This window comes from Ipomoea nil, unplaced genomic scaffold (assembly GCF_001879475.1).
Source record: "Ipomoea nil cultivar Tokyo-kokei standard unplaced genomic scaffold, Asagao_1.1 scaffold1334, whole genome shotgun sequence".
NCBI lineage: Eukaryota > Viridiplantae > Streptophyta > Magnoliopsida > Solanales > Convolvulaceae > Ipomoea > Ipomoea nil.
Window position 1 is genome coordinate 2,222,645 of NW_017617762.1, and position 27,349 is coordinate 2,249,993.

The window sequence follows — 27,349 nt, forward strand, 5'->3', positions numbered from 1 at the left end:
GTATATATGTAACAAGCTGGGCATGTCTGATATTTATGCTCCAGCTTGAGGGGAGTGTTAGAAGAGTTGGGTTGTGGTTGAGAGGATCACTCTCAACTTTAGGATTTGAATTTTGAATTTAATGGCCGTTGCTTTCCCTTAGCTTGTATATATATAGGCTTTCATTTTCTGTACAGAATACATCATCAATATACAATTACGTAAGCCTACTGCATACGTTTAATCACAAGTATTAACTATTAAAGTATTAAATAGTTTATAATTATCAAGTTTTAAAAAATGAAAACAAATTAAAAAAAAATTAAAATAAAAAATAAATAAAAAATACATGGGCGCCTAGGCGCCGATTAATCCCCGCCTAGGCGCTCCCCGAGCCCCCGAAGGGCGCCTACCATGATATATACATACATACATATATATATATATATATATATATATATATATATATATATATATATATATATATATATATATATATATATATATATATATATATGTAAATATTATTATATTCTAATTCTTACAAAAAAAAAAGAATAAAAAATAAAAAAAAATTAACACGAGTTTCAGTTTATGTACACTAATTTTATCATTATATATAATAATAATAATATTATTATTATATAAAAAAAAAATATTCATCATATTTTTTTTTGTTATTAAAAAGTTAGAAAATATTTTGCAATAATAAGTTAAGGATAATAAATAGTTAATGGAATATTTTGTTATAACTGTACCAACATTGGCTCTTATTTTATTTTGTAGATTAGTAGATATATAGAAAACAATTTGATGTTAACTAATTTCGTATTTTCTAAATAGAAAATGATGATATAAAAAATAAAGGGAAAAGAATTAAATAAGCCCCTAAACTTTCTTTAAAATGTCAATTAGGTCCTTAAACAGTTAAACTTTCAAAAGTTGTAATTACAGCCACAAACATGTTATTTTGAAGCATTAAATAAACCCGATAACATGTTGGTGACTTGTAATTGCAGGTTAACTGAGATTTCGGCCAACTCCAAAAACTCTACGGCGAGCCTTCGACTAATTTCCGCCGAGCAGAGCAATGATAGACACCGGCGATTGGAGAAGGCAACCAATAGGTTATTGAGCATGCTTCGAAATAACATGTTGTGGGTGAAAATGTGTAATTACAACTTTTGAAAGTTTAAGGGTATAATTGACTTTTTTGAGTTAAGTTTAGGAACTTATTTAACAATTTTCTCAAAAATAAATATTGATGAATATGTTTTCTTTTTAAAAATAATGGAACAAGAAATTTAAATTGAGAATACCCTAAAAATGGGGAAAAAACTTAAGTAACACACCCCAATTTTCCAACCTAAGAAAAGAATTCAAAAACATTTTTAATATAATTAACCTATATATTGTGTGTATAAAATGAAATTGGATAGCATATACATGAAGTGTAATTAAAATACTTCAATGTTACTATAATAAAACTAATGTGTGTGTAAAATTTGTCATTTGACATATATGTATCTATCCATATCTCTACTTGCCTACTAATCCAATGACTTATTCTAAAGTTGTTAAAATAAACTTAACTTAAATGTCGCTCTATAATCTCTTATGGATCAAATCTGAGATCTTATCAAATATATAGTTTAATTCTTTATTTTCAATTCAATTTTAAAAAATCTGATCCCTCAATTGATACCAATATTTTCAATCGAGTTAATACCCAAAATCGTCCTCGACTATAGTGGTTTTTCTCAATTTCGTCCTAAACGACTTTGGTGACCTAATATCGTTCCAGACTTTAGTTGACAAATCGTTTATTTTGGGATTATATTTTTCATAGATGTTTAAAATTTCTTTATGCAACTCAATAGCTCATGTATAACATTTTCCTTTCTTCCTCGGCTTTGTCCATTTTCACGCTACTGGACCCATGAAAAATCTTAAAACAAATAGTTCGGTAATTAAAGGACTAAATTGACAATATTAAAAACAATTATGTGACTAAATGTTTCAAAACTAAAAATAATAAACTAAACTTCATAACAAATAATAATTGATATATGGATCAAAAGTGCAATCTTCTGAGTTCTGGTGCAGCCTCAATCAATAGTGTTGACTTAATAATTACAAGATTACAAATTATTTTCAATAGGAGTAGTCTATTGACTTTCTTAATTTGAGTCAGTCAACTATATATGAGCAACTCAAGCTGATTTAACCAATTGTTAGCTGGTTAAACACTCCTGAGCAATGACTATGAATTTCTCTCATCATTCAAAAAAATTACAATTTTTTTTGTTATAAAAGATGAAATAAAAATAAAAATATTTTGATTTTAGTAGCTAAACACGGCCTGAGATGAGGTGACTGGGTCATTGTACTATGGACCGTAGTGCACGTGCACTGCGGTTAAAACGTCGTCGTTTCTTTAAGTGAAGAAACGGCGCGCCGTTACTGTTAACGGAGCGCGTATTTTTGGTGTGTTAATTACCAATTAAAACTACAGTGTATCTAAACCGACACTGCCTCACGTATTATTTTATATATTACCAAATGAAACTGCAGTTATATCAAAACGATATTGTAGTTGTGGTGAAATGAAACTACAGTATATAAAATAAAATTGAATAACATTTCACATAGGTATATTGTGCAATGAAGCTGTAGTTATATCGAAATGATCATGTAGTTGTGTTTTAATGAAACTATAGTGTATATAAAATAAAATTAAATAACATTTTCACATATTTGAGTGTATAAATATCAAATGAAACTGTAGTTATATCGAAATGAAATTGTAGTTGTGTTGAACTGAAACTGCAGTGTAAACAAAATGAAACTGAATAACAGAGTTACTTTTTGTGGAACGGCATGAAACGAGCGCCGTTTCTTTTTATTAAACAAAACGACGTCGTTTTGAAGCTCGGTGCATAATCGATTATGCACCGCGGTGCACAATATAATTTGCCCAGGTGCGTGGTGGTAGGACAAAAAGTGTAAGCCGACCAACCATAACAAGGCAAATTATACCATGGACCAGGGTCTACCTTACATTGTAGACCCTAGTCCAAAAACAACTTTCCGTTTCTATATCTATAGTTATCACATTTTGTACCTGCAGTTGATAGTTTTCCTGTAGCTATCATATTATGTTTTAGTAATTATCAATTCAGATTTTGTATCTATAATGGACACATTTTGTACTTACAATTAATAGTTTCTGTACCGTAATTATTCTATTATGCATCAGCAATTATAAATTATTTGTTTACATGTATATAATAATCTCCATATTCGCCAGGACATTCACGAAACAAAGAAGAGTGGTTGTGTCAATCATTTCTAGATGTTTGGGGCCGGGTCATGATTCTCCTTGGAAGTGTACAATGTAGTTTCACAGTATCCTTGGATTGCCATGACCACAAATTAAACGAAAAACAAATGGAAGAAACCCGGCCTGTGTGTTGTCCCTTTTACAACATGCACAAGAAATGGGTCATCATAAATTCGACCACCCCCACCAGTGTATTAATGGCAGTCCACAGTCCTATCACCCTACCCTTATCTTCCCACCACCACTTTCCATTGGGACAATCATCCACCATAGCTTCTTTACCTACAAAATCCTAAAGAAAATACAATATTGCTCCCACCTACACCATCATATCGCACTTTAATGGCATTTCTTGATATAAGATAACCTTCATTTACTGCCCTATTAACTACCCATTCAATGCTCCCTTCATTACTCATGACAGGTGCCTTTCACCTCTTCCTACGTACGTATTCTAATGAACTACGTTAGTCTCATCCCATTATTAAATGAAAAAAAAAAAATGATAGGTGTAGCCCAGAAAGTTGTCAAATGAGTGGAGCATTATTCTTGTATCATACGGTCACAAGTTTTTCCTAACATCCTTTCGGTCAAATCTGGATTTTTCTAGTACGGTTTACTTCGCTCATTTGTGATTTGTGGATTATTACATAAAAACCTAGTACGGTTTACACCTCATTTGTGATTTGTGGACTATTACATAAGAATATAGCTTTCTGTGCATACCCTCGTAGTAGTTATAAATTTAATTTCCCTAATCATCCAAAAAAAAAAAAAAAAAAAAAAAAAAGCTCTCTGTTACATATAAAACACATTCATTGAGATTTGAACTCACAACTTACTTGATACCATTAGAGCACAAAGTCATTGGTATAGTAATACTAGATATGTGTACTGCTTCTTACCTTAATTTTTACTCTTTAATTACTAGCATGATTTTGTCGGGTTGATTCACATAAAAAGTGGATCACAATTTTTTTTTTCTTTTCTCCTTCTAATAAAATCATCACATGTGGATTGACTTCCATTTTTTCATAGTTTTTACTAACAAGTGATGCTACATTTTCTTCTTAATTTTAAGTCATATATAATATCCATCCCCTTACATAGCAATATATACTTGATTAGTTATTTTTGTATTTCATTAATAAGTAGATTTTTTTTTTTTTTAATATTGGCTGCTGTTGGTCACTTCACAAGTAACCAATGAATATAAATAGTTGTATTACGTCAAGTAAAGAATGTAAAATTAAGAGAAGAAATTACAGGAGTAACATTTTTCTTACTCCCTGATAATACACTTATAATTTTCATTTTCAAAATTTATTAATAATTTTATAATGGGTTAAATCTAGTTTTGATCACTCAACAATTTGTACTTGTTTTTCAATTTTTAATTTTTGGGAGTTTTAATCGATTAGATTTATGATTGAGCGATTTACGATTTACCTCCAGCAACGGCGATTGTGGAACTTGGTCAATGGCGAGATATCATCCGACGAAGCGATTCTTACCAGCGACCTTATCTCCTCCAGCAAGCAGTTGCGACGACTTGTTTCCTTTCACAGCGACGAGTACTAGTGGTATGCTACAACCAGCGAAAATTAATAAAAGCAGTGGTGGAGGGCGATTTATCAGCAACCATCCCACGGTGGCCTCTAACTTTAAGGTCTACACATTCACAATCTGGAGCTTTGATTTCCAGGCCTTCTCATCGTGGATGAAGACTAGGATGTACACGTCATCTTCGGCGTTAGAGCTGGGGAGAAACAGAGGATCGCCGCCGTATTTTTCATCACCGGCCTAGTTTGCTACTAGAGGCTTGATTAGAAAAGGTTTATGGAAGAAATATAGGTGAAATGATATGTTTGTCCTCACATTTAACATCCATTTGACACCAAACTTAACTGAGGACCATGGGTGGTTATTTTTAAAAACTTGGAGGACGTCTCGTGGTCATTTAAAAGTCGGATGACCACAGTTGGTATATGACTAATACTCGGAGGACCATCGAAGGTATTAACTCTTAATTCTATATTTAAATTACGATAATTTTGAATTAGTTCTTTTTCTATCTTTTCACGCACAAAAAATGAAACTTCATTGCAAAATAAAATTTAAAAAAAAATCAAATACAATCTCATTGTTATCTACTATATTATTTTCCATCATTATATATATATATATATATATATATATATATATATATATATATATATATATATATATATATATATATATAACGAATCATGTGCGAAGAAAGCATTAGGTGAAAAATAAGGTTTAATTTAATCCGTTGAATAAGTCTAGATCAAGGGTTTAGAATGCAGATATTTAAAGAAAAAAAAAACAAGATAATATTATGGTAAATTTGTGTAAATAAGTTATTTTTTTTGTCTTCCAGTGCAGTTTTTTCCTTTCTGGTAGAGCACAATGTTATGCATTTCAAAGCACAATGTTGTGCCTTCCAGAGCACACTGATACGCCTTCCATTGCACATTGTTTTTCCTTACAGAGCACATTGTTGAGCCTTCCACAGTACATTGCTATGCCTCTTTGAACACATTGTTGTGTCTTTCAAAGCACATTGTTGTGCCTTCGAAGTGTATATATTGTTTTGCCTTAGTGTGCATATAGTTTAGCCTTACAGAGCACATTGTTGAGTCTTACAGAGCACATTATTGTGCTTTGCCGTGCATACGTTTTTAAGATCGTAGTTGTTATATATATATATATATATATATATATATATATATATATATATATATATATATATATAATTTGGATCATATGCTAATGAAGTCTTTAGGTAAAAAAAAAAATAAAAAAAAATAAAAGGATAAATCTCAACCATAGATATAGTCCAAATCAACAATCCAAATTGAAGATGAATTAAAAAACGTGGGGTGGCATTATCATAATTTTAAGTAAGTCAGATTATCTTTATATCCGAGTGCACAATTTTTCTTCTTCAAGTGCATATGTTCCCAAAAATTTGGCCTATCTTGTTATATGAGTCTGTGTGGACAGATCTAGGCCATTGAATGCTTAAGACCAATGGCTTAGATTTCCCCAACTATGCAAAGTTGCACAGTTGGTCAAATCTAAGCCATTGATCTCAAGTATTCAATGACCCAGATATGTCTACACGGACTTATGAGGAAGGGTGAACTCACGGGAATACTAGCCTATATATATGTGTGTGTGTGTGTGTGTGTGTGTGTGTGTGCGCGCGCGCGCGCGCGTAGAATATATAGTGGAATATAAATGCAATTGAGATAGAATATACAAATGTGTTTAATAATAATATCAATTTTTTGGTATAATTGACTCTATTACAATATAGTATCTGTTGCACAAAGAGTCAACACCTCTCATTGGGGTACGAACCTGAAATGGAAGAGTTACAGAGGTGCCATTGAGCTACAAGTTACTTGGCATTAATAATATTAGTTCAACTTCCTAGACACAAAGTGAGCTCGGGATTTTCTGCCTAGTCAGAAAGTGTACTAGAAAGTAGAAAATTATAGTGTTCAACAAATTGGTTGTGATATCTATTTATAGTATCGGAGTAGGGAACACAATTCCATAATCTCATTACTAGGTCTAGCGTGACAATATGTGGCTAGTAGCTCAGGTTGATCGTGACATATGTTGAATATTGATGTGATACTTGGAGTAGTGGTGACGAATTGACCGGTCTCTTAACTACGCCCAATCTCACTTACCAATTTCTTGATCTCGGAGGTTAAGATGCACTTAGACTAACCTCAACCCAGCAAGCTTATCACTTGCTAGGTGAGGTGGCAAAAAAAGTTATTTTTTTTTCTATTGCCACGGTGGGTTGAAAGCTTGCTAATTTAGCAAACTTTCAAGAAACTCTTTTTACTGCCAAATGGTAGCTTTGCTCATGGTTCCCGCTTGTCACGTGAAGCACCCGGGAGACCCGATCAGCGGACGAGTGAGTATCCAATCAGGAGCTGGCTGGTTCAGGCAAGAGACCAGACCTAGTAGTCGGCGTGTCCTCGACTGGGTTCCCTCAGATGGGCGACCAAGCTCAGTAGTCGGCGTGTCCCTGGACGAGTTCCCTCAGGGGACCTAGATGGGCGACCCGACTCAGTAGTCGGCGTGTCCCCAACCGAGTTTCCTCGAAGGGCCTGGATAGGCGACCAGGCTCGGCGGTTGGACTAGATCCGTTAAAAATGGGTTTTACCCGCCGGGTCGACCCGTCCCGTACCGCCGTTAGTAGGGGACGGGTTCTTCAAAATTTGATCCGCCAGGAGGCGGGCTTTTTAGCCCGTCCCGCCAGGGTCACGGGTCCAGGCGGGGCGGGTCAAGCGGGTCACGGGTTTAGCCCGCGACATGCTAAAACATATATATTTTTTATATATATTTAGTATCTAATACATGTTATTTTGGTTTGTGTAATTGTGTTAGTGTGTTATAACTTATATATAGGATTATAGATTTATAGGAATACAATACTAGGTAGTGTTACTGTGTTAGTGTACTGTACGTCTGTACAAGGGTTTTTTTTTTTTAAAGTATATTGTACAGTGATTTTTTTTAAAAAAAAAATAAATTAACACAGTGAAAAAATTGATTGCCGGGCTAGCCCGCCCCGCCAGCGGGCTTTTGCATGCCAGGCCAGGCCGGCCACATTCCAAGCTCGCTAAGAGGCGGGCTTTTTAGCCCGTCCCGCTACGTGGACGGGCTTTGGTGTGTTTTGGCCCGTCCCGCCCCGCGAAACCGTTTCGACGGCTCTAGGTTGGACCGTCCTTTCCTGAGTGCCTCAACCTCCCTAGTCAGGCTACCTCGTCAGGCAGTCGGTGCGTCCCCGACCGAATGCACGCCCAGAAGCGGCTAGTGTCAGAATTAGCGGAGATTCCTTTCCTTATCTAGCAAATAGCTTCATTTTCCAGTTTTAGTAATTATTGCATTAATTATGGTAGATTCCATAGCTGGTTGGGTTCTATCTCTTCTCCCTACTTTCCTTGTAGAAAATTCATCTCTTTGTATAAATACCCCCACGGGATCACCGTGGAAAAGGTCGGACTCTTTGGCTAAGAAAGAGCTCTTTATTCACTCTTGTTCATTTAAACCCTAGTATTTTACGATAGTGTTGGCCTGTCGAACGGCTACTCATAGGCCGTAAAACCAACATTGGCGCCGTTCGTGGAGAGATTTGAGAGAGAAGCTAAGCCATCGCGGTCCCGGTGAACTGTCTGCAGCACGTACCGAGCGTACTGTCGCGTCGACCCACGAGACACCGGGAGGCAACCCTCCACCGCCTGTCGCTCAGGCCCAACCCGACTTCGTGGAGTTGTTAGTGTAGGCCTTCGATGCATATGCGCGTGGGGTGGATCGGGTGCCCAACGCCGCTCATCCTCGACCTGCGCAGTCGGTTCTCGTCGTGAACCATAACGTTGTAGCCTTAGAGCACTCAATGTGTTCGGAGGGCTGCTCAACAGGGAACCCTCGCGTAGCCCGTTCTGAACATTCACGACTAGGCCCCGTAGCTCCCGCTTAGTCGGTCATGGATCGGTTGGGCGATCGAGCCAAGCAACGCTCCCTTGCTCAGTCAGTCGGGAGGGGAAAAAAGCAACCCGAGGGAGAGCTGCCGCAAGCAGTCATCCAGAGAAGGATCGCTGCAAGCCGTAGGCAGGTGGCCGCCGAAGGAACTTGAGAGTCACTCATACTCCAAGAACAGCCTACCCCAGGAATGGCCGACCTGGCGGCCGCAGTTCAAGAACTGTGGCAGAAGATAAAGGGGAGAGATAGGTCGACTACTGAAAACCTGCTGACCACATCCCCCTTCTCGGTGGAGGTGCAAGCATATAGGGCTCTAGTGGGGTTCAAACTACCTGATCACCCTACCTACGACGGGTCGGGAGATTCGCGTGACCATGTGATAAGCTTCCAGGCCAAGATGCAAGTGATTGGGGCGGATGATCCAATGATTTGCTGGGCATTCTTCCCAACTTTGGTCAGATCCGCCCAGCAATGGTTCCTCATGCTCCCCCTAGGATCCATTAACAGTTTTGGAGAATCGGCCAACCGGTTCTTGATGCACTTTGTCGGAAGCATAAAACCCAAGAAGTATATCTCAGACCTATCCCGAGTGCATCAGGACGAAGGGAAAAGTTTGCACAAATATGAAGAGGGTTTCCGGTGGACTGGGAAATGCTAGACTGCCTTTGGGGATCGGAAAAGGTACCTCTTAACTCCGCCTCTATTATCTAAGCCCAAAGAGCGCGAAGTATTGCTGCTATATTTGGTTGCCTCCCATAAGGCGGACAGATCAGTTTTGGTGAGTGAAGAGGACAAAGTCCAGCTACCCGTGTACTACGTGGGCCGGACACTAAAAGGCGCGGAGATCAGCTACTCCCCACTGGAGAAGGTTGCTTCCGCCCTGGTTACCACCGTCAGAAAGTTGGTACCCTACTTTCAGGCCCATCAAGTCAGGGTGTTAACCAACTTTCCGTTGTCTATTATGCTGCGTAGTCCGTCCTCATCCAGACGACTACTAAAATGGGCGATGGAGCTCACCCAGTATGGGATTGAGTACGCTCCCCAGCCGTCCACCAAGGCCCAGGCCTTAGCTGATTTCATTGTGGAATGCTCCGCACACCCAGAAGTTACTCCACCGAATGAGGCCGAATGGTGGGAGATACATGCTGATAGAGCGGCCAGCACCCGACATTGTGGAAGCGAAGTAATGATAACGGCTCATGAGCGCTTCCATTTGTATTACACACTGCAATATCAATTTCGGACCTCCAATAACGAGGCAAAATATGAAGCGGTCATCGGGGGGCTACGCCTCGTCATAGCGCTGAAGGCCGCCCGAGTGCGAGTGAAAACCGATTCCCACCTAGTAGTCAGTCAGTTGAAGGCCAAGTGCAAAACCAAGGAAAAAAGGCTGAAGCTCTATAAAGACATGACCGAGGGACTGCCTGAGCGGAGAATTTTGAAGTGGATATTCTGTCAAAGTTAGCTTTAGGGAGCGTACCTTAATATCTGTCAATGACTTGTCGCCTCGAGATCGTGGAACGGCCGAGAACGTAGGCGCTTTGCACAATCACCCAAATGCCCACTCCACATCCGGATCCTAAAACTCATCGTGAGTGGTTCTGGATCGTGGACATAATAAGATACGGCAGGAGTCGGAATTGCCCGACAAGAAAGAGGACACTGACCGGGTGCGCAGAAGGGCTCCCTCTTTTGAAGTAATAGATTGGCAGTTGTACAAGCGATCTTTTTTGGAGCCCATTGTTGCGCTGCTTGTTCCCCGACGAGGCCAAGGTTGTTATGTTGGAGGCCCATCGAGGGATCTACGCGGCCCACCAAAGAGAAAACACTCTGGCCCGCAAAATCATCATCCAAGGAAACTACAGGACGACCATGGTGAAGCACTTGCCAGTCATTCGCCAAGAAGGACACTTGACCGGCTACCTTCTATATCCCGGTTCCCACTGCGATTCATTTCACTAAGTGGGGAGTTGACTTACTCAGGCCGCTGCCTCAGGCGCCCAACCGAGTTCGCTTTTGCATAGCAGCTGTAGATTACTTCATCAAGTTGGCAGAGGCCGAGCCTTTGGCCACCATCACTAAGTACCAGTGTCGGCGATTCATATGGAAGAATGTTATTTGCAGCTTTGGGCTGCCCGAGCAGTTAGTCATAGACAATAGCCGACAATTCGATAATCGAGCCTTTGTGGCATTTTGCGTGCAGCATGGGATTCGGCATGTCAAAGTGTCCTTTACCTTAAGTGACATCCACGTAAACACAAGACTTATGGGGAACGTAATAGACCATACTTGAACCAACACGATACAAGTTTAGACCACATGCATAATCACGACTCACAAATCTTATTTACGGTACTTAGGACATCGCTCTATACTTATGAACATCAAATAACACTTCGGCACACGGGTATTGACCAAACAGAGGCCGACAACCACCGCTACGCACCGTACCAGCGGTGGTATGGCGGGTGGACAACCACCCGCCGGCCCCTCGTTGGCACAGCTTTGCCGTTCCAGCGGGTGGTCGTCCACCCTCCGATAACACTCCACCCGTCCACCGGGTGGTTGGGTGGGGGTTCAACCCCCCACTGACTACCCGCTGGAACAACATCCACCAGGAACTTTCCCACTTCGGGAATTAACCAATTTTGCCCAAATTTAAGTCCAAACCCACCCAAAACTCACATCAACAATTATAGGGACTTGAATACACAGAATAACTCAACGAACAACATTATTGAACCCTAAGCACAAGCTCTAAACATGCATAACCCTATTAGGACTCTATTATTATTAGTATCCGTTACCTATTGTTACTAGTATTAGTCTTGTATTAGGTTTGCTATTCGCTATTATATATATTCCTATACAGACTTATTATTTGATTCATTCAGAAATATTATATCCTCATCTGGTATCAGCAGGTTCTTTTTCTCTCTCTAAGGCGCACCTCAGTTCTGATGGCGGTTCTGTTGGAAGTTCTGAACGGACTGTTTCTGAGGCTGCGCTTGTGGCACCCCTGCAGTCCGGGGTGTCGTTTTCTTCGGCTCATCACTTCATTTTCATCAAATTGACATCCCGTAATTTTTTGTTTTGGCGCACTCAGCTTCTTCCGTTCCTGGATGGCCAAGGATTATTGGGTTTTGTCGATGGAACGTCTGTGTGTCCCCCGTTTACTGCGATTACGGTACCTTCTGCCGATGAGGCTGCTGCTGCTGTGTCTTCGTCGGCCGTATCGTCCGCCGCTCGGAGTGCGTGGCTTCGTCAAGATAAGGTCGTGCTCTCCTTGTTGATCTCGTCCTTGTCCGACGAGATGATGCATCTTGCCATCGGTAAAACCTCCTCTCGGCATTTGTGGGTGGCGATCGAACAGGTTCTTGGTTCGACGACTCGGGCCCGTGCTCTTCGGTTAGTGGGCGAACTGCAAGGATTGCGGCAGGGGGATGCTTCGATCCCGGATTATCTTGGGCGTGCTCAGGTGCTTATTGAGGATTTGGCACTTGCCGGCCGTCCGGTGACACTAGAAGATCAGAATATGTATATATTCCGGGGCTTGCGGTCCGAATATCGCCCTTTGGTGGCGTCGCTGACGAGGGGTGCTCCGGTGTCTTTACCCGAGTTATCCGATTTTCTTGTTTCGCAAGCCTTTATATGTGCTGATGATGGTGGTGACGTTGCTGCTGCTCCGGTCGCCATGGCGGCTCAGCGAGGTGGAGGTCGCTCGGGCGGGCAGCAGCGTGGTGGCGGCAATCGAGGTCGAGGTCGTGGCAGGGGCCGAGGCCGCGGTCGAGGTGGCGCCGGGGCTGTCCAGTGCCAGATCTGCTCCGGCGAAGGTCACTCAGCCGCTTCGTGCTATCGTCGTTATGATGGCGCTCCGGGGCCGCGGGCACATGTTGCATATTCTGTTGATGATTCGGCTTCGGTTAATCCTCAGCAGTGGTTTCCTGACACTGGTGCGTCGGATCATGCCACTCCGGATCCGTCTTTAATGTCCTCGGCGGTTCCTTATAATGGTCCGGATCATCTTCGTGTTGGTGACGGTAAGTGTTTACCTATTGTTAGTACTGGTTCATCTTCGTTAGCCGCATCTAAAACACTGTTTCGATTGTCTGATGTTCTTCATGTTCCTGGGCTTTCTGCGTCTTTATTGTCTGTGCAACGGTTTGCTCGTGATAATAATGTCTTTTTTGAGTTTCACCCTGATTGTTTCTTTGTGAAGGATCGTTCAACCAGGGAAGTTCTATATAAAGGGCCGACTTCGGGGGGTCTCTATTCTTGGCCTGTCTCTCGTTCAAGTCCCGCTGCGTTTGTGGCCTCTCGAGTCTCCTCTGACGTGTGGCATAGCCGGTTGGGTCATCCTCACCCGCGTGTCTTGCGGCAGATTTTAAATTCATGTTCTATTCAGTCTAGTTTTAGTGATACTTCGGAATTGTGTCGTGCTTGTATGCTTGGGAAATCCTCACGGTTTCCCTTGCCTCGTGTCAATACTACTACGTCTCATGTTTTAAAACTTATATATACTGATATTTGGGGCCCAGCGCCTTTTCTTTCCGTCAATGGCTTTCGTTATTTTGTTTTGTTTGTTGATGACTATACGCGCTATGTATGGTTTTATCCTATGCGTTTGAAAACTGATGTGTATGCTATCTTCGAGCAGTTTCGGTCACTAGTTGAGCGTTCATATGGTCGTAAGATTGTCTCTATTCAATCTGATTTAGGGGGAGAGTATAAACGGTTGCACCGTACTTTTGTCTCTTTGGGTATTAATCATAGGCAGTCTTGTGCCTATACCCATGAGCAGAATGGTAGAGTTGAGCGTCGGCATCGTCACGTTGTGGAAACGGGTTTGGCTCTCTTGGCCCAGGCTTCGGTTCCACAACGATATTGGGATTATGCCTTTGAGACTGCGGTCTATCTCATCACCCAAGAATAAGCATATAATCGCCCAAGAACATCAAGAATATCAAGAGATCACAATATAAACCCTAAATACAAGCTCTATCAAGGCATAATTACGAGATAACGCATTCCATCATTGAAGGATTCCAATAAATCATAACATAGCAAGAAAAATAGGTTTTGTAAGACATGGGTTACCTTTTAGCTTAATTAAACTTCTCACAACTCCTAAGATCTTTCCTCAAGTTCTTCTTCCAATTGATCTTTCCTAAGCTTGGTGGTGGGGAATTCTTTAGCTATATTTTGGGGAGGGATTTTCGAGAGAGAGAGAGGTGGGTGAAAAAGGGTTCTAAGTGATTTCTAATTTCCTTTAAATAGGTTTAGGATTCCCAATTGGAACCTGATTAGTAATGTGCCCTCCTTCTTTATTATGAAAGGCTTAAGGCTTTAATATAGACAAGGGTCCACGGTCCACCATGGATCATATCAATAACTTAAGGAATTTTGGGCCAGATTAAATCCTTTAAATTACCTTTAACGGGCATCATTAAAATAATGATGGGGCGACTCAGGAATTAATTAAATAATTAATTCGGGTTTGAAGGGTAAAATTATGGGGTGTTATAGAAGGTCCCGACCGAGCTCCTGGTGCCCAGTCGGCGCATTTTGTTGTACAATGACGAGGGTAGTGAGGAAATGTTGCAAATTGAGAAGAATTTCTTAGAAGAGAAAAGAGACACAGTACACGCTTGAATTGTTGAATACTAGCAGGCCTTCAAGCGTTATCAAGACAAGAGCGCGCGTGTACGATACCTTCAGGTGGGAGATTTGTTGCTCAAAAATAGGGAATCCAGACGTCAAACGTGAGGAAAAATGGCCATAAAATGGGAAGGACCATACAAGATAGCGGAGGAAGTCTACCCAGGGACCTACCGGTTGGAGATCACAGAAGGTGAACCCATGGAGTTTGGATGGGCGGCCACACCGCGAAAGAAGCTTAGAGTTGTTACCTCTTCCAAGCGAGGAAGGCTGACTGTGCCTTGTCAAGCAGCCTTTTCAGGCATGGAGTTTGGATGGGCGGCCACACCGCGGAAGAAGCTTGGAGTTGTCACCTCCTCCAAGCGAGGAAGGCTGACTGCGCCTTGTCAGGCGGCCTTTTCAGGCACGGAGTTTGGTAGGCGGTCACGCCGCGGAAGAAGCTTCGAGTTGTCACCTTCTCCAAGCGAGGAAGGCTGACTACGCCTTGACAGGTGGCCTTTTCAGGCACGAAGTTTGGGTAGGCGGTCATGCCGTGTAAGAAGCTTGGAGTTGCAACCTCCTCCAAGCGAGGAAGGCTGACTGCGCCTTGTCAGGCAACTTTTTCAGACATGGAGTTTAGGTGGGCGGCTACGCCGTGGAAGAAGCTTGGAGTTTTCGCCTCCTCTAAGCGAGTAAGGCTGACTGCGCCTTGACATGCGACTTTTTCAGGCACGGAGCTTAGGTAGGCAGTCACGCCGCGAAAGAAGCTTGGAGTTGTCACCTCCTCCAAGCAAGGAAGGCTGACTGGGCCTTGTCAAGCGGCCTTTTTCAGGCATGGAGTTTGGATGGGTAACCATGGCTACGAAAGAAGCTCGGAGTTGCCACATCATGCGAGAAAGGCAAACAACGCCTTATTAGGCAGCCTTTTCAGGCACGGAGTTTGGGTAGGCGGTCATGCCGCGAAAAGAGCTTGGAGTTGTTATCTTCTCCAAGCGAGGAAGGCTGACTGCGTCTTGTCAAGCGGCCTTTTCAGGCACGTAGTTTGGGTGGGCGGTCACGCCGCGAAGAAGCTAGGAGTTCGTTCCTCTCTCGGGGGCTCGCAAGCGGTCAACCTCGCCCACTAAGGGATTTGGCTATTTTGGAGTTCATTTCTCTCTCGGGGGCTCGCAGGCGGTCAGCCTCGCCCACTAAGGGACTTGGCCGTTTTTAGAGTTCGTTTCTCTCTCGAGGGTTCATAGGCGGCGAACCTCGCTTACTGAGGGACTTGGCCATTTTTGGAGTTTGTTTCTCTCTCGAGGGCTCGCAGGTAGTCAGCCTTACCCACTGAGCGACTTGGCCATTTTTGGAGTTTGTTTCTCTCTCTCGGGCTCGCAGGCAGTCAGCCTCGCCCATTGAGGGACTTGGCTATTTTGGAGTTCGTTTCTCTCTTAGGGATCGTAGGCGCCCAGTCTCACCCATTTTTGGAGTTTTTTCTCTCTCGTGGGCTCGCATGCAGTCAGCCTTGCGCACTGAGGGGCTTGACTGTTTTGGAGTTTGTTTCTATCTCGGGGGCTCGCTGGCAGTCAGCCTCGCCCGCTGAGGGACTTGGATGTTTTGGAGTTCGTTTTTCTCTCGAGGGTTCATAGTCGGTCAGCCTCGCCCACTAAGGGACTTGGCCATTTCTGGGAGCTCGTTCCCCTCTCGGGGCTCAGGGGCGGTCATCCATGCTTGAGAAAATATTTAGCAAAATTCGAAGAAGATGAAAGAAGAAAAATAGAAGTTCATAGCAAAAAGCCTCGAAGGGCAGTCAGGTTACATCATGAGAGACCACCAGAATAGCAATGGTCTAGGGGGAGCGTTTCCAGGAGCAGCAGCAGCTTGGTTTTGTCGGCGTCTTAGTAGTTGGTCGGCCAGCTCGGCCTCATCCTCTCTTTCCGGGTCCAGCAGCGCCGGTACGTGGCCCCCAGCCAGAGCATTAGGATTATTGGCTACGCCTAGTTCCGCATCCAGCAAAACCTGTTGGCCGCCTACCTGTCTGACCGCCTGATTGTCCAGGTCGGCCACCCTCTGGTCATATGCGAGGGTAACTGGGTCCACACTGTCATCTACCAGGGCAGTCGGGAGTCCATATCGGTGCGGGCTGAATCGCTGTACCTCTTCCTTAGGACGGCATAGATCTCTTTCTTAATGTCCGCCATCCCAAGCTGGTAGTCCTCCGTCCCTGCATCTGCCAAATAAGCCTGGCCAACAGTTGAAGCTAGCCACTCCATGGCAATACCCTTGGTGTTGGCCCTCGCATGCTCCGCCAACTCCCTCTAGAAATCCCGCGGCTGCCTAAAGGCAATCAAAGCAGCCTCCCGGGCGTTCTGAAGCTTGACCGCCAGCTTTTTGTTTTTTCTTTGCTCGACCACCAGAGTGGAGGCAGCCTGGCCGAGCTTCAGGTTGAAGTTGTCCACTTGGGTGGCATGATTATCTCGAATGGCATGCAAATCCTTCAGCTCGGTTATCATGACCTTCTGGCGGCAGCGGAGGGCAAGTTGGCACATCAGAGTCTACAAATAAGGTTAAATGTCAAAAATAGCTAAGTATAAAAAGTAGGCGGTCGGGAGAAAAGAGCTGAGTGGTTAACTGGTAGGTGCGGAAGGCAACTCCATCCAGCAGCAAGTTAGGACCCCCCCCCCCCCCCCCTTCAACGGACTCGAGGTCTTTGGGAAAGATGACCTTATCGAGCCACTCGCTTACGGGGTAGCGACCCTTGTGGATGCCCTCAGTCTCCAGACCAGCGAGGAGAGGGAGCATCAGATGAACCTGTGCGAGTAGCCAATCTCCTCCGCCTAATATCTGCGGCGGATTAGGCTGTGGCGACCGGTGAACCTCCAATGACTAGAGGACCCAGGCTGCGTGCAGCTTGCTGTTGGGCGGAGTCGGCGGAAGTAGCCGCGCCCTTGCCCTTGTCGGCGGCGGTCAGACAGGCCTGACCGGATGCGCGGAGAATATAGCGACGGTCGGTCATGGATGCGTCGGAAAGATCTCCAGGGGGTGCGGCAACCGGCACTTCCTCTTCGCCCTCCTCTGACTCCTTGAAATATTCCTCGGTGCCGTTGTTGAAACACCCCACTTTTCTTAATCTAATATCTCGAATACTTAACTTTAAAGATAACTAAACAAGGAAAATATAAGATTAATAACTTAAAACAAATCCCAAAAGATGTGTCACCGCTACAATCACCACACACGGTGATTGCACAGGCTAGGAAAGGATTCTAACTAAAGTCAAGTTCAGCAAACTTCAACCAAACTTGGGGAAATAACTCCCCGGTGTCCAACACCATAAAAAAACGTCTAATAGAGTGTCCAACTTCCAAATTCAAAACAAACATAACTGAAATAGAGTTTAGACTAGCATCTATAAGCTACACGCTAATCTAACTCGATCGCGCTTAAGCACTGGACCCACCTGAAAGGGGTTAACAAACAAGCAAATAAAAAACAACCTGTTAGCACGAATGCTAAGTATAACTCAACTCAACCCTGTAAAGTACTATAGATATACTTTTGGAAAACATTTGACAATCACACTTTAATCAAATATTTCCACATACTTAAACCATAACTCATATCATACTCAACAATAAGTTCTATATGCTTGCAACCTAATTAACAAATAGGCATGCTTTCTTAAGTACTCCACTTATCATAAATATCATGCATTCACAGTTATTTCTAAACATAATTCATACTGATAGATAAGAGATACTTAAACTTTAACAAGCAAACTCATGCTATCAAGTTGGGCAATAAACAACAATACAAAGTCTTACTTCTCTTCAAACTTTCAAGCTAAACATGCAAGTCATTTAAACCATGCAGTAAGATGATCATGATGCTTTGATAAGTATATATGGATAGATATACATATACACTCGTTCTTTCGTATCAAGAACACTTATTCTAAGGAGGTTTCTTGGTGAGTCACAATGACTCGCTTTTCTCTTCTTTCACTTGAGTCTCTTGACTCACTTTCTTTCTTTCTTACTTACTTTCTTTACTCGTGGGCGAGGTAGGAACTTCACCATAATGTGAACGGACCTATCTGGGCTCGGCATCTAGCCGGCCAAATACTCATCTCGCCCACAGAGCCACTCTCTTGGTTCTTTTCTCAAACTCTATGGAATCAGGTATCGTAATTGTCAGTGTGCACACCCCCTGAACGGGATTCCAAGCCCGGCGGGTAGTATCCAACCTAGTAACTCGGGAATATCGACCTCGTTACTTCATATCGGATCGCAATGTTCGTTGCTTTCTTAACTTTCTGTCTTTCTCTTTCCTTCCGAAAGGACATAGTCCCAACGGGCCTCCAAACCTCAAACTTCTCACTATACTTATATATAGATATATCTCATGCACTTCTTTCTCATGCAACAATTTATCATATGCAAGCTCATGCACATAGTTTCTCAACAACTTCTCTTTTCTCACAAATTGGAAATCATATATCATGCAAACTTCTCAATGCAACTAGATAATGATTTTCCAAAATAGATATAGATTTTTTGATAGAAAACTTAGGCTTACTAAGAGCCAAATGATGCACTGTAAATCATGAAATACTAGTCATGCTCTTTTACTATAAAATAATCTCAACTTCTCTTCAACTGTAAATCAAGGAATAAGGTATTATTTCATGCTTATAACTCAACACTTAGCAAAAATTCTTAGTAAATACTTAGCAAGTAATGATCATGCTCTTTAAGCTCCAAAATACACTTAAAATTCTAGCAAATGCTCTTTACTGTAAACTAGGGTTATCATGTACTGGACTTATCAAATTTCACAATCTTTGCCAACTTCTCAATAAATAACAATAGATACTTAGACATGTTTTTCAGTCAAAATAATCAAATAATGATCAAGCTTCTTTGCTCACATAGCTAAGCTCAAATACTTCTATTTTTCCTTCACAGTAAACCAATTACAGTAAACAACAAGAATAATTCTCAGCCCAAATTCCACTGTAAAACAAGCATTTCAACTCCAAATTCAACGAAACTAACTTCTACTAGTGCTTCGTAACGAACCCGAGTGTCCGAGCCTCAATGGCCCACGAGTCCCAGTCCAAACAACACATAGCTGAACCACAGAGGGCCCGGCCAGTAACCATTTTGGCCTGGCGGAGCTTGGTGTGGGGGCTTGAGAAGCCCCGCCACTTGGCTCCGCCAAGGGGAGGCCCTGGGCAGCGGATCACGCCATGGTTCGCCCCCTAAAGCCGTTGCTCCATAATGCTAGCTGGTGGACCTCCTCGAGGTCCGTTGGCTAGTACCGCGAGGCTATCTGGTGCACCAGAGGCCTTCTCTTCACCTGTAAACATTTCTTGTGCAAAACAACACTCCCAAAACTTCACAAATCCAACATAGATCACCAATATCTCATCAATAGCTCAACCACAATAATAATCTAGCATTTCTAAGCAACATTTTCTCATTTCTAACACTTTAATAGAGTAAAAAATAGAGTTGGGAGTCCATGGGTTATACCTTTGTTGCATCTTCTTCCTTGTATGGATTCCTTCTTCTTCCCAACTCAACCACTACCCCCTTCATCACCTAAATACCTCAAACAAGCCAAACAACAACGCTTAAGAGGAGAATCTCAGAGATTTGAAGCTAAAGAGGGGAAGCTAGATGAACAAAGGATGAATGGACCTAAGAACTTACTGTGTTTCTTCTTTCTCTCTTGCAGAGCTCTTGGGTGGGAAGACAAAGAATGGAATCAGGAGGAAATGTTAGCTATCTATTGCTTTTATATGGGTTCAAAACCCTAGAAGGATTCTCAATGATTGGTGGAGGGAAAAGTGGTCATTTGGTTGATTTCTCCAAAATATCAGGAAAGCTCATGGTCCATCTTACAACATGGACCATAGTCTAGGAATGTGACTTTAAATAGTTTGGGGTCAAAATAGATTTTTCCAAAAATGTTTTCTAGATAAACACTTGGTTCATGTTTCTCAGATTTCTTCCGATTTCACTCAGATTGACTTTTGGGTCAAAATTTTGGTACACAATTTACCCGAGATTTTAGGATTTTTGAAATAGAATAAATCTCGGTGTCGAATTTATTTAAAAACGTAATTCAAAATAATTAATTCAAACATCGTTTTCAAAATAAAATTTTTGAAGAATGAAAAATGGCTATTTTGGAATCTCGTAAAATAGAATTTAGCAAATTAAATTTTGGGTTGTCATAGTTGTTCCCTGCGAGGAAAGTGAAAACCTTAAGTTCAAACGCTCGGGTGAGCACGCAGTCAGTTAGTATGGAGAAAGCAAACCAGTCCTAGCAGCGCCGTCTGGCAACAGACCAGCCCTCATCATGGCCACCAGTCGGGACCATCGCTGAGCAGAGATGAGCTCGCCCCCGGTGATCCGTTGGAGCAGATCAACCAAGTCGTCAGGGCAAGTCGGCCTCCCATCAAGATGGCAATATGACGACTGCCAAGACGTTGGGAAGTCAAAGGCTGGGAGGTGGTCGGCCGGGCGGACAAAGAGGAAATCCTCCTTCCAACCTTTGTGGAGGAGAACAGTTTTTCCAAAAATTTACGGTCGGCTCGAGAACATATTTGCACGTGTCCCGGGGTGACCACGCCAACCACGATCAGACGGAAGAGCTGGTGGAACGTGAGCAAGGTGGCCTAGAGGAGTTAGGTACTAAATGGTGGGGCACGATGCCATAATATTGGAGCAGGAGAGAGACGAATGGGGAGAAGGGTATCTGGAAGCCGCACTAGACCGACTGGTAATAGATCCCCACATACCCGCCTTTTGGGGGATCGGTCACCAACTAGTTACCGGGGCGGCGAGCCGCGGCCAGCGTACCCAGCAGCCGGCGGGCATGCAAAAAGTCGAACTCGCGCAAGGTCGAGCGACGGCCCACTGGCCAGTCCAGGTTGTCGAAGTAACCCGACTCCCGGTCGATGGGGGGTTCCACCGGGGCTATTGACGAAGGACCATGGGCTACTGCCGACAAGGAGTTAGTGGCCGAAGGGTTCAAAGTCTGACCTTGATGGTCACCGGCGGCGGAGGAAGACCGAAGGTTTAGAAGAGGATATAGTAAAAACGGAAGGGAAATAAGGGAAAGAATAAAGAAAGAGAGGGCTGACCTTAAAAAAAATCGACGGCCAGAGGAGATGATGGAACTGACTCGGAGAAACAAGAACGGCAACCGCCGGAGAGGGAGAGATATGGGGTAGTGGAGGAAGGTGTGCACTGGAGATTTGGGGAGGAAAATGAAGAACGCGGAAGAAGGAGGAGGGAAAGCCATGAGTATTTATAGATTGGTCAGCTGGCCAGATTGCGCCACGTGTCCACAATCGAATGGTTGGGGAACGGACGTAACGTCTGACAAGATAGTTACGGGAAAGTGCACCTCGAGACTGTAATTGGCGAGATTCGAGGAGTTATCATAATTACATATCAGCGACCATACCACTTCGCAGGACCAGTTGGGGTAAAAGCGGGATCAGTCGGCAGGAGAGCGGGCTCCCGACTAAGCACCAGGATGACTCGAAGGAAGCGGTATCAAGGCAGTCAGGCCTCTCCGATACAACCTTAGTTATTTTTTCTACTTTTTTGAGTCATCGCCCGGCTAGACCCAAAAAAGTGAGAGACTTGTGATAGATACCCCAAATCAGGCACCGAGTCTGGAGGGTGTGAAAGGGTACTCAGGACTGAGTATGTTATAACACTTGGTGATTCAAGAGAAAGGGTTTCGCTCGTGGTTCTCGCTTGTCACGCGAAGCAACCGGGAGACCCGATCAGTGGACGAGTGAGTATCCGGTCAGGAACTGGCTGGTTCAGGCAAGAAAACGGGCCCAGTAGTTGGCGTGTCCTCGACTGGTTTCCCTCGTAGGACCTGGATGGGCGACCAGGCTCAGTAGTCGGCGTGTCCCTGGCTAAGTTCCCTCGGAGGGCCTGGATGGGCCCCCAAGCTTAGCTGTTGGATCGTCCTTGCCTGAGTGCCTCAGCCTTCCTAGTCAGGCTACCTTGTTAGGCAGTTAGTGCGTCCCCGACCGAGTGCACGTCTAGAAGCCGCTAGTGGCGGATTCAGAGGAGATTATTTTCCTTATCTAGCAAATAACTTCTTTTTCCAGTTTTAGTAATTGTTGCATTAATTATGGTAGATTTCATAGCTGGTTCAGTTCTATCTTTTTGCCCTACATTCCTTTAGAAAATTCATCTCTTTTTATAAATACCCCCACGGGGTCACCGTGGAAAAGGTCGGACTCTTTGACTAAGAAAGAGCTCTTTATTCACTCTCGTTCATTCAAACCGTAGTATTTTACGGTAGTGTTAGCCCGCCGAACGGCTACTCATAGGCCGTAAAACCAACAATATTATTTATATTTATATAATGAAAAATATATAAATTTATAATTATGATGTGTAGGTGAGATCGTTTTTTAAAGTGAGAAAATATTGCAGGAATATAGAGGAAATAGTAAAGTAATTTTAAATTTGATGAGATGAATGTAAGACCTACTTTTAAAGTGAGATGCATTTGCAAGTTAGGTTGAAATTTGGATTATTGTACTTGTAATCCAGCTCTATAACTCCTCACAATTTTTAGACTTTTTTGTGACTCTTTTAAAATTTTATGTATCTCTCGTCAAGGACTATTAATTAAGGGATTAAATTTTAAAAAATGCTGTAAATGGGATCGGAAAATGAAAATAGATACAAAGTAATTGAAATGTAAATCTCATAAATTTTAAAATTAAATTCCGTAATGAAAAGCTTCGTATGTCATAAGAAATGTGAAGAAGTAAAAAAAGAAAAAAGTAACCATGGTAGGTGAGTATTTATCCTATATAATAAGTGCTGGGAGCCTAGATGGTTGAGAATTCCTGTGTGTTCTTTTCTGAGGACTAATACCCATTTACTCGTTTTGTCATTTGCCATAGTTTGTGGGGTTGAGGAGCTTTCTTTAGTTTGTGGGGTTTCCGGTGTGGGTTTGAGGAGCATATTGGTGACCATGAGCTACTTGGGTGTTGGAGTGAGCCCTGGAAATGTTCCAGTCTACCATGGCAGCAACCTGAAGGTGGTTGACAAGAGAGTAAGACTTGCAGAGCTGATTTTTAGGTGTGTGATTTGTGGGTTAGCGATTGTGGGTGCTGTTCTTATAGGGACAGATAGTCAGGTTAGAGAGATCTTCTCCATTCGGAAGAAAGCTAAATTTACAGACATGAAAGCCCTAGTGTAAGCCCTTAATTCTCACTAATATATAATTTCTGCTGGGGTTTCATTTTTTTTACAGTCAAATACTTTTTGGATTTCAGGTTTTTGGTGATAGCCAATGGATTAGCTGCTGCCTACTCACTGGTTCAGCTTGTGAGGTGCTCAGTGAGTATGATTAGAGGAAGTGTTCTCTTCAACAAACCCCTGGCTTGGGCTATCTTTTCTGGTGATCAGGTGAGAAAAATTTTCTGTTTCGGCATATAAAGTTGGTTTATTTTAGGCATCTTAGTTGTTTATATCTGTTTCTTTCCATATATATAGCTTTTAGATGAAAAGGGAAAAAAGGGTTGTGAAATTTTTATACCATTGTTACATAAATATATGATTTTCAGTGAGATGGGATTGGATTTTCTTGAATAAACTCTATGGCAGTGAGGACTTGGGTAGTAGAATGGGAAAAGTACAAGATTTAGGAGGATGTAATTTCTCTTCCCTTAGAAGAGGTTTGCAAATCCTATTTTTTTCTCACAAGGCATTTGAGAGCCTTTGGTTCTTGAGTGCAAACAATTTGTATGAAGCTCTGGTGATACCAAATCCATTTGTTCTATTACACAAAGTGCATATATGGTTGAATAGAGATGAAGTGTTTGTTTGTTCAATTTGATTACTATGCCATATTGGTGTTTGCTTTGTGAGTTGATGGTTCTGAAAGGGGAATATGTTCTCTAACATAAATACATCCCCCAAATTTGTTGCCTAGTTTAACCTGTAGTTTTACGACAGTTATATAATTGGTTCTCTGAAATCTTGACTGAGTTTTGAGTTCTAAGTTGTCTTAGCTCAACTGTCTAGAGTAATAGTGACCCTCATAAATAAAAGGAAAGTGATAGGAAGCCCTTAGACGAAATCAATTGTCCATCCTAAAGTGGCTCTCCCTAATTAGCTCGTCGGCAAATCAGGGGGTCTCGTGATTTAGACAGCCAACTAATCAAGCGAGAGTTTTCCTATACAAGGAAGGGACGTGGAGAATTACTCTAAACAAAAAACAGGTCTCTCATAAGTACTACACGCCAAATCTGAAGAAGCAGCTGGAGTGCAGACCAACCAATCATAAACGCACTGTGTGGTCCAACCATAAGGCCTTTAATTGAATTCTAAATGAGGAAATTCAAGAACCTTTTTTGTTTTTTTTGGGTTTTTTCTCTTTTCTTTACTTATGGTACCAGTTCTGATGCCAACCAAACTCAGGAGATCAGCAATCATATGCCATTTAATTAGAAATTGTTGCCTTTTCTGTTAAGCTTAACCACACTTTGTTTACTACTTTACTCATCTACTAACAGTTAAAATCTAATCTTTGCGTGCACAGCTGATGGCGTACTTGAGTTTGGGGGCTGTAGCAGCTGCGGCACAGTCTGCTGTGTATGCGAAGATAGGGCAGTCCGAACTGCAATGGATGAGGATATGTAACATGTACGGTAAGTTCTGCAACCAAGTCGGGGAAGGCATCGCAAGTTCACTCATTGTTTGCATTAGCATGATAATTCTCTGTGGTATCTCGGCTTTCAGTCTCTTCCGTTTGTACGGTGACAATAAATCCAAGTGCAATGGAAGATGAAGAAAGACTATATATGTAGTGGCTTAACTAGAAGATGTGGGACTTGGTAGCTTGCTTTTCAATGTATGTGAATCTTAGTTGGGTGCTTTGGTTCTGTAAAATAAGAATGAAAATCCATGTTTTTTGCCTTTGTTGCATTACATGATCCATATATACTAGGTTGTTTTTATTTGGTAATTGTATTCTGATCTGTGGAATCTTTGAATGGAAGAATTTACATAACAGGATACCTATACATTCTAATTGTATCAGTGTATGTGTTTACAAGTCTTTTCAGGCATTGCTATGAAGGGGGACAGTTTTCCATTATGTACCGTATGTATGTCACACATGAGTTGATGAGAAGAGACTAATTAACTTTACAGTTTTCTTGAGCAAAGAAATTAAAAACTAACTTTACTCTTTGCAGTTGTTTAATGTTTATATATCTATCTATCAATGTGCCATAGCTTACTCCACTTTGTTTCAAAGACATTGCTAACTTGTAAGAGATTGACTCAGAGCAATCTTCATTGTTGATTTTATCAGTTTTGAGCAGTCAACGGCGGCTAACACTACCGCTAAAATAATTAGAATATAGGAAAATAAAATGAGAATACATGGAGAGAATATATGGAGAGAATGTCGGCAATTTGTATTATTGAGAATTGCTTGTGAATAATGAAAATTGCTTCCCATTTTCCCATGTATGGGGGTCTATATATACATATTTTAGGCCTTTGCTACTAGGAAATTAGGAATAAGAATCTAGACTACCTCATATTTGGAGTAATAAACTCTAATCTTTATTACATTAAGAATAATAAGCTCAATCCTTATTAAATTCCTAAGTTGCTCCGTACTGTGTATTATTCTTGGACTTCCTTGATCTATTTTATTTTCTTGGGCTGGTCCATGTGGCCCAGGCCCAATCTACCATTCATCATCCAGTCCCCCACTTTTTTAAGATTTTGCGAAGTCAATGTCATAGGAAAGTATCTCAAAAATATTCTCCGACCAGCTCTCCGTCTTTAAAAGTCAAGTCATCTTCCGACTAGTTACTCCTTGCCAAGGCATATTTTGGATACGCGTCACCGTTCGGTTAGCAGTCCTTTTGGACGCAGCTGTCAAACTGAGCGGTCCATGGTGAGCTCCCTAAGTCACAGCTGAGTATAGGGAAGGGTTCAGGTGTGGGGAAGGGTTACTGTGCAGTTGTGCGAAGGACGTACCTTAAGCATTAAAATGGTGCACCTTAAGTACACAAACCACGCACCTTAAGCACACAAACAAAACGCCTTAACAATACAAACCACACGACCTCTTAAGAACACAAACCACGCACCTTAAGCACACAACAAAGCACCTTAACAACACAAACCACGCACCTAAAGTCTTAAAATGGTTCACCTTAAGTTTCACACAATTGACGCACCTTAAACATACAAATCACACACCTTAAGAAGGAAAACAATGCACCTTAAGAAGGCAACTCATGCACCTTAAGTTTCAACACCTACTCACATTAAGCACAAAACTCACGCACTTTAAGCACAAAAGTCACGCGCCTTAAGCACAAAATCCACGCATCTTAAGCACAAAACCCCCGCACCTTAAGCACAAAACTCACGCACCTTAAGTTTCAACAACTACTCACATTAAGTACACAATTCACGCACCTTAAGTTGAAGTACACAACTCACGCACCTTAAGCACAAAACTCACGCACCTTAAGCACAAAACACACGCACCTTAGGCACAAAACTCACGCATCTTAAGCACAAAAACCACACACCTTAAATTTGACCTAGATGCAAAAATTACAAAATTGTCCCCGTATTTTTTTTTAAATTTTAGTAATCCTGGACGTTGATTTAATCAAAATCAATGACTCTCCTCTCACCGCACAACCACACCTAGATGCACCAATTGCATTTGAACATATATATATATATATATATATATATATATATATATATATATATATATATATATATAAGAGCAGCACACAGTAATGTTGAAACTGACGTTGTGACACAAACATTTTATAACGCAATT

The 27,349-nt window shown here is 42.2% G+C and overlaps 1 protein-coding gene and 1 long non-coding RNA gene across 2 annotated transcripts; both read left to right on the top strand.

The window, feature by feature from the left end:
- The first annotated feature begins 457 nt into the window (after positions 1-457).
- On the top strand, positions 458-25,550 carry LOC109185649. The gene is made up of 2 exons (XR_002055009.1): positions 458-496; positions 25,335-25,550. It is a non-coding gene; the product is annotated as an uncharacterized LOC109185649 (long non-coding RNA).
- Positions 23,354-25,537, top strand: LOC109185648 (CASP-like protein 2B1). The gene is made up of 3 exons (XM_019335617.1): positions 23,354-23,718; positions 23,799-23,931; positions 25,067-25,537. Exons 1-3 carry the CDS (start codon positions 23,495-23,497, stop codon positions 25,313-25,315), a joined length of 606 nt encoding a protein of 201 aa, XP_019191162.1. The 5' UTR covers positions 23,354-23,494; the 3' UTR covers positions 25,316-25,537.
- Positions 25,551-27,349: the final 1,799 nt, after the last annotated feature.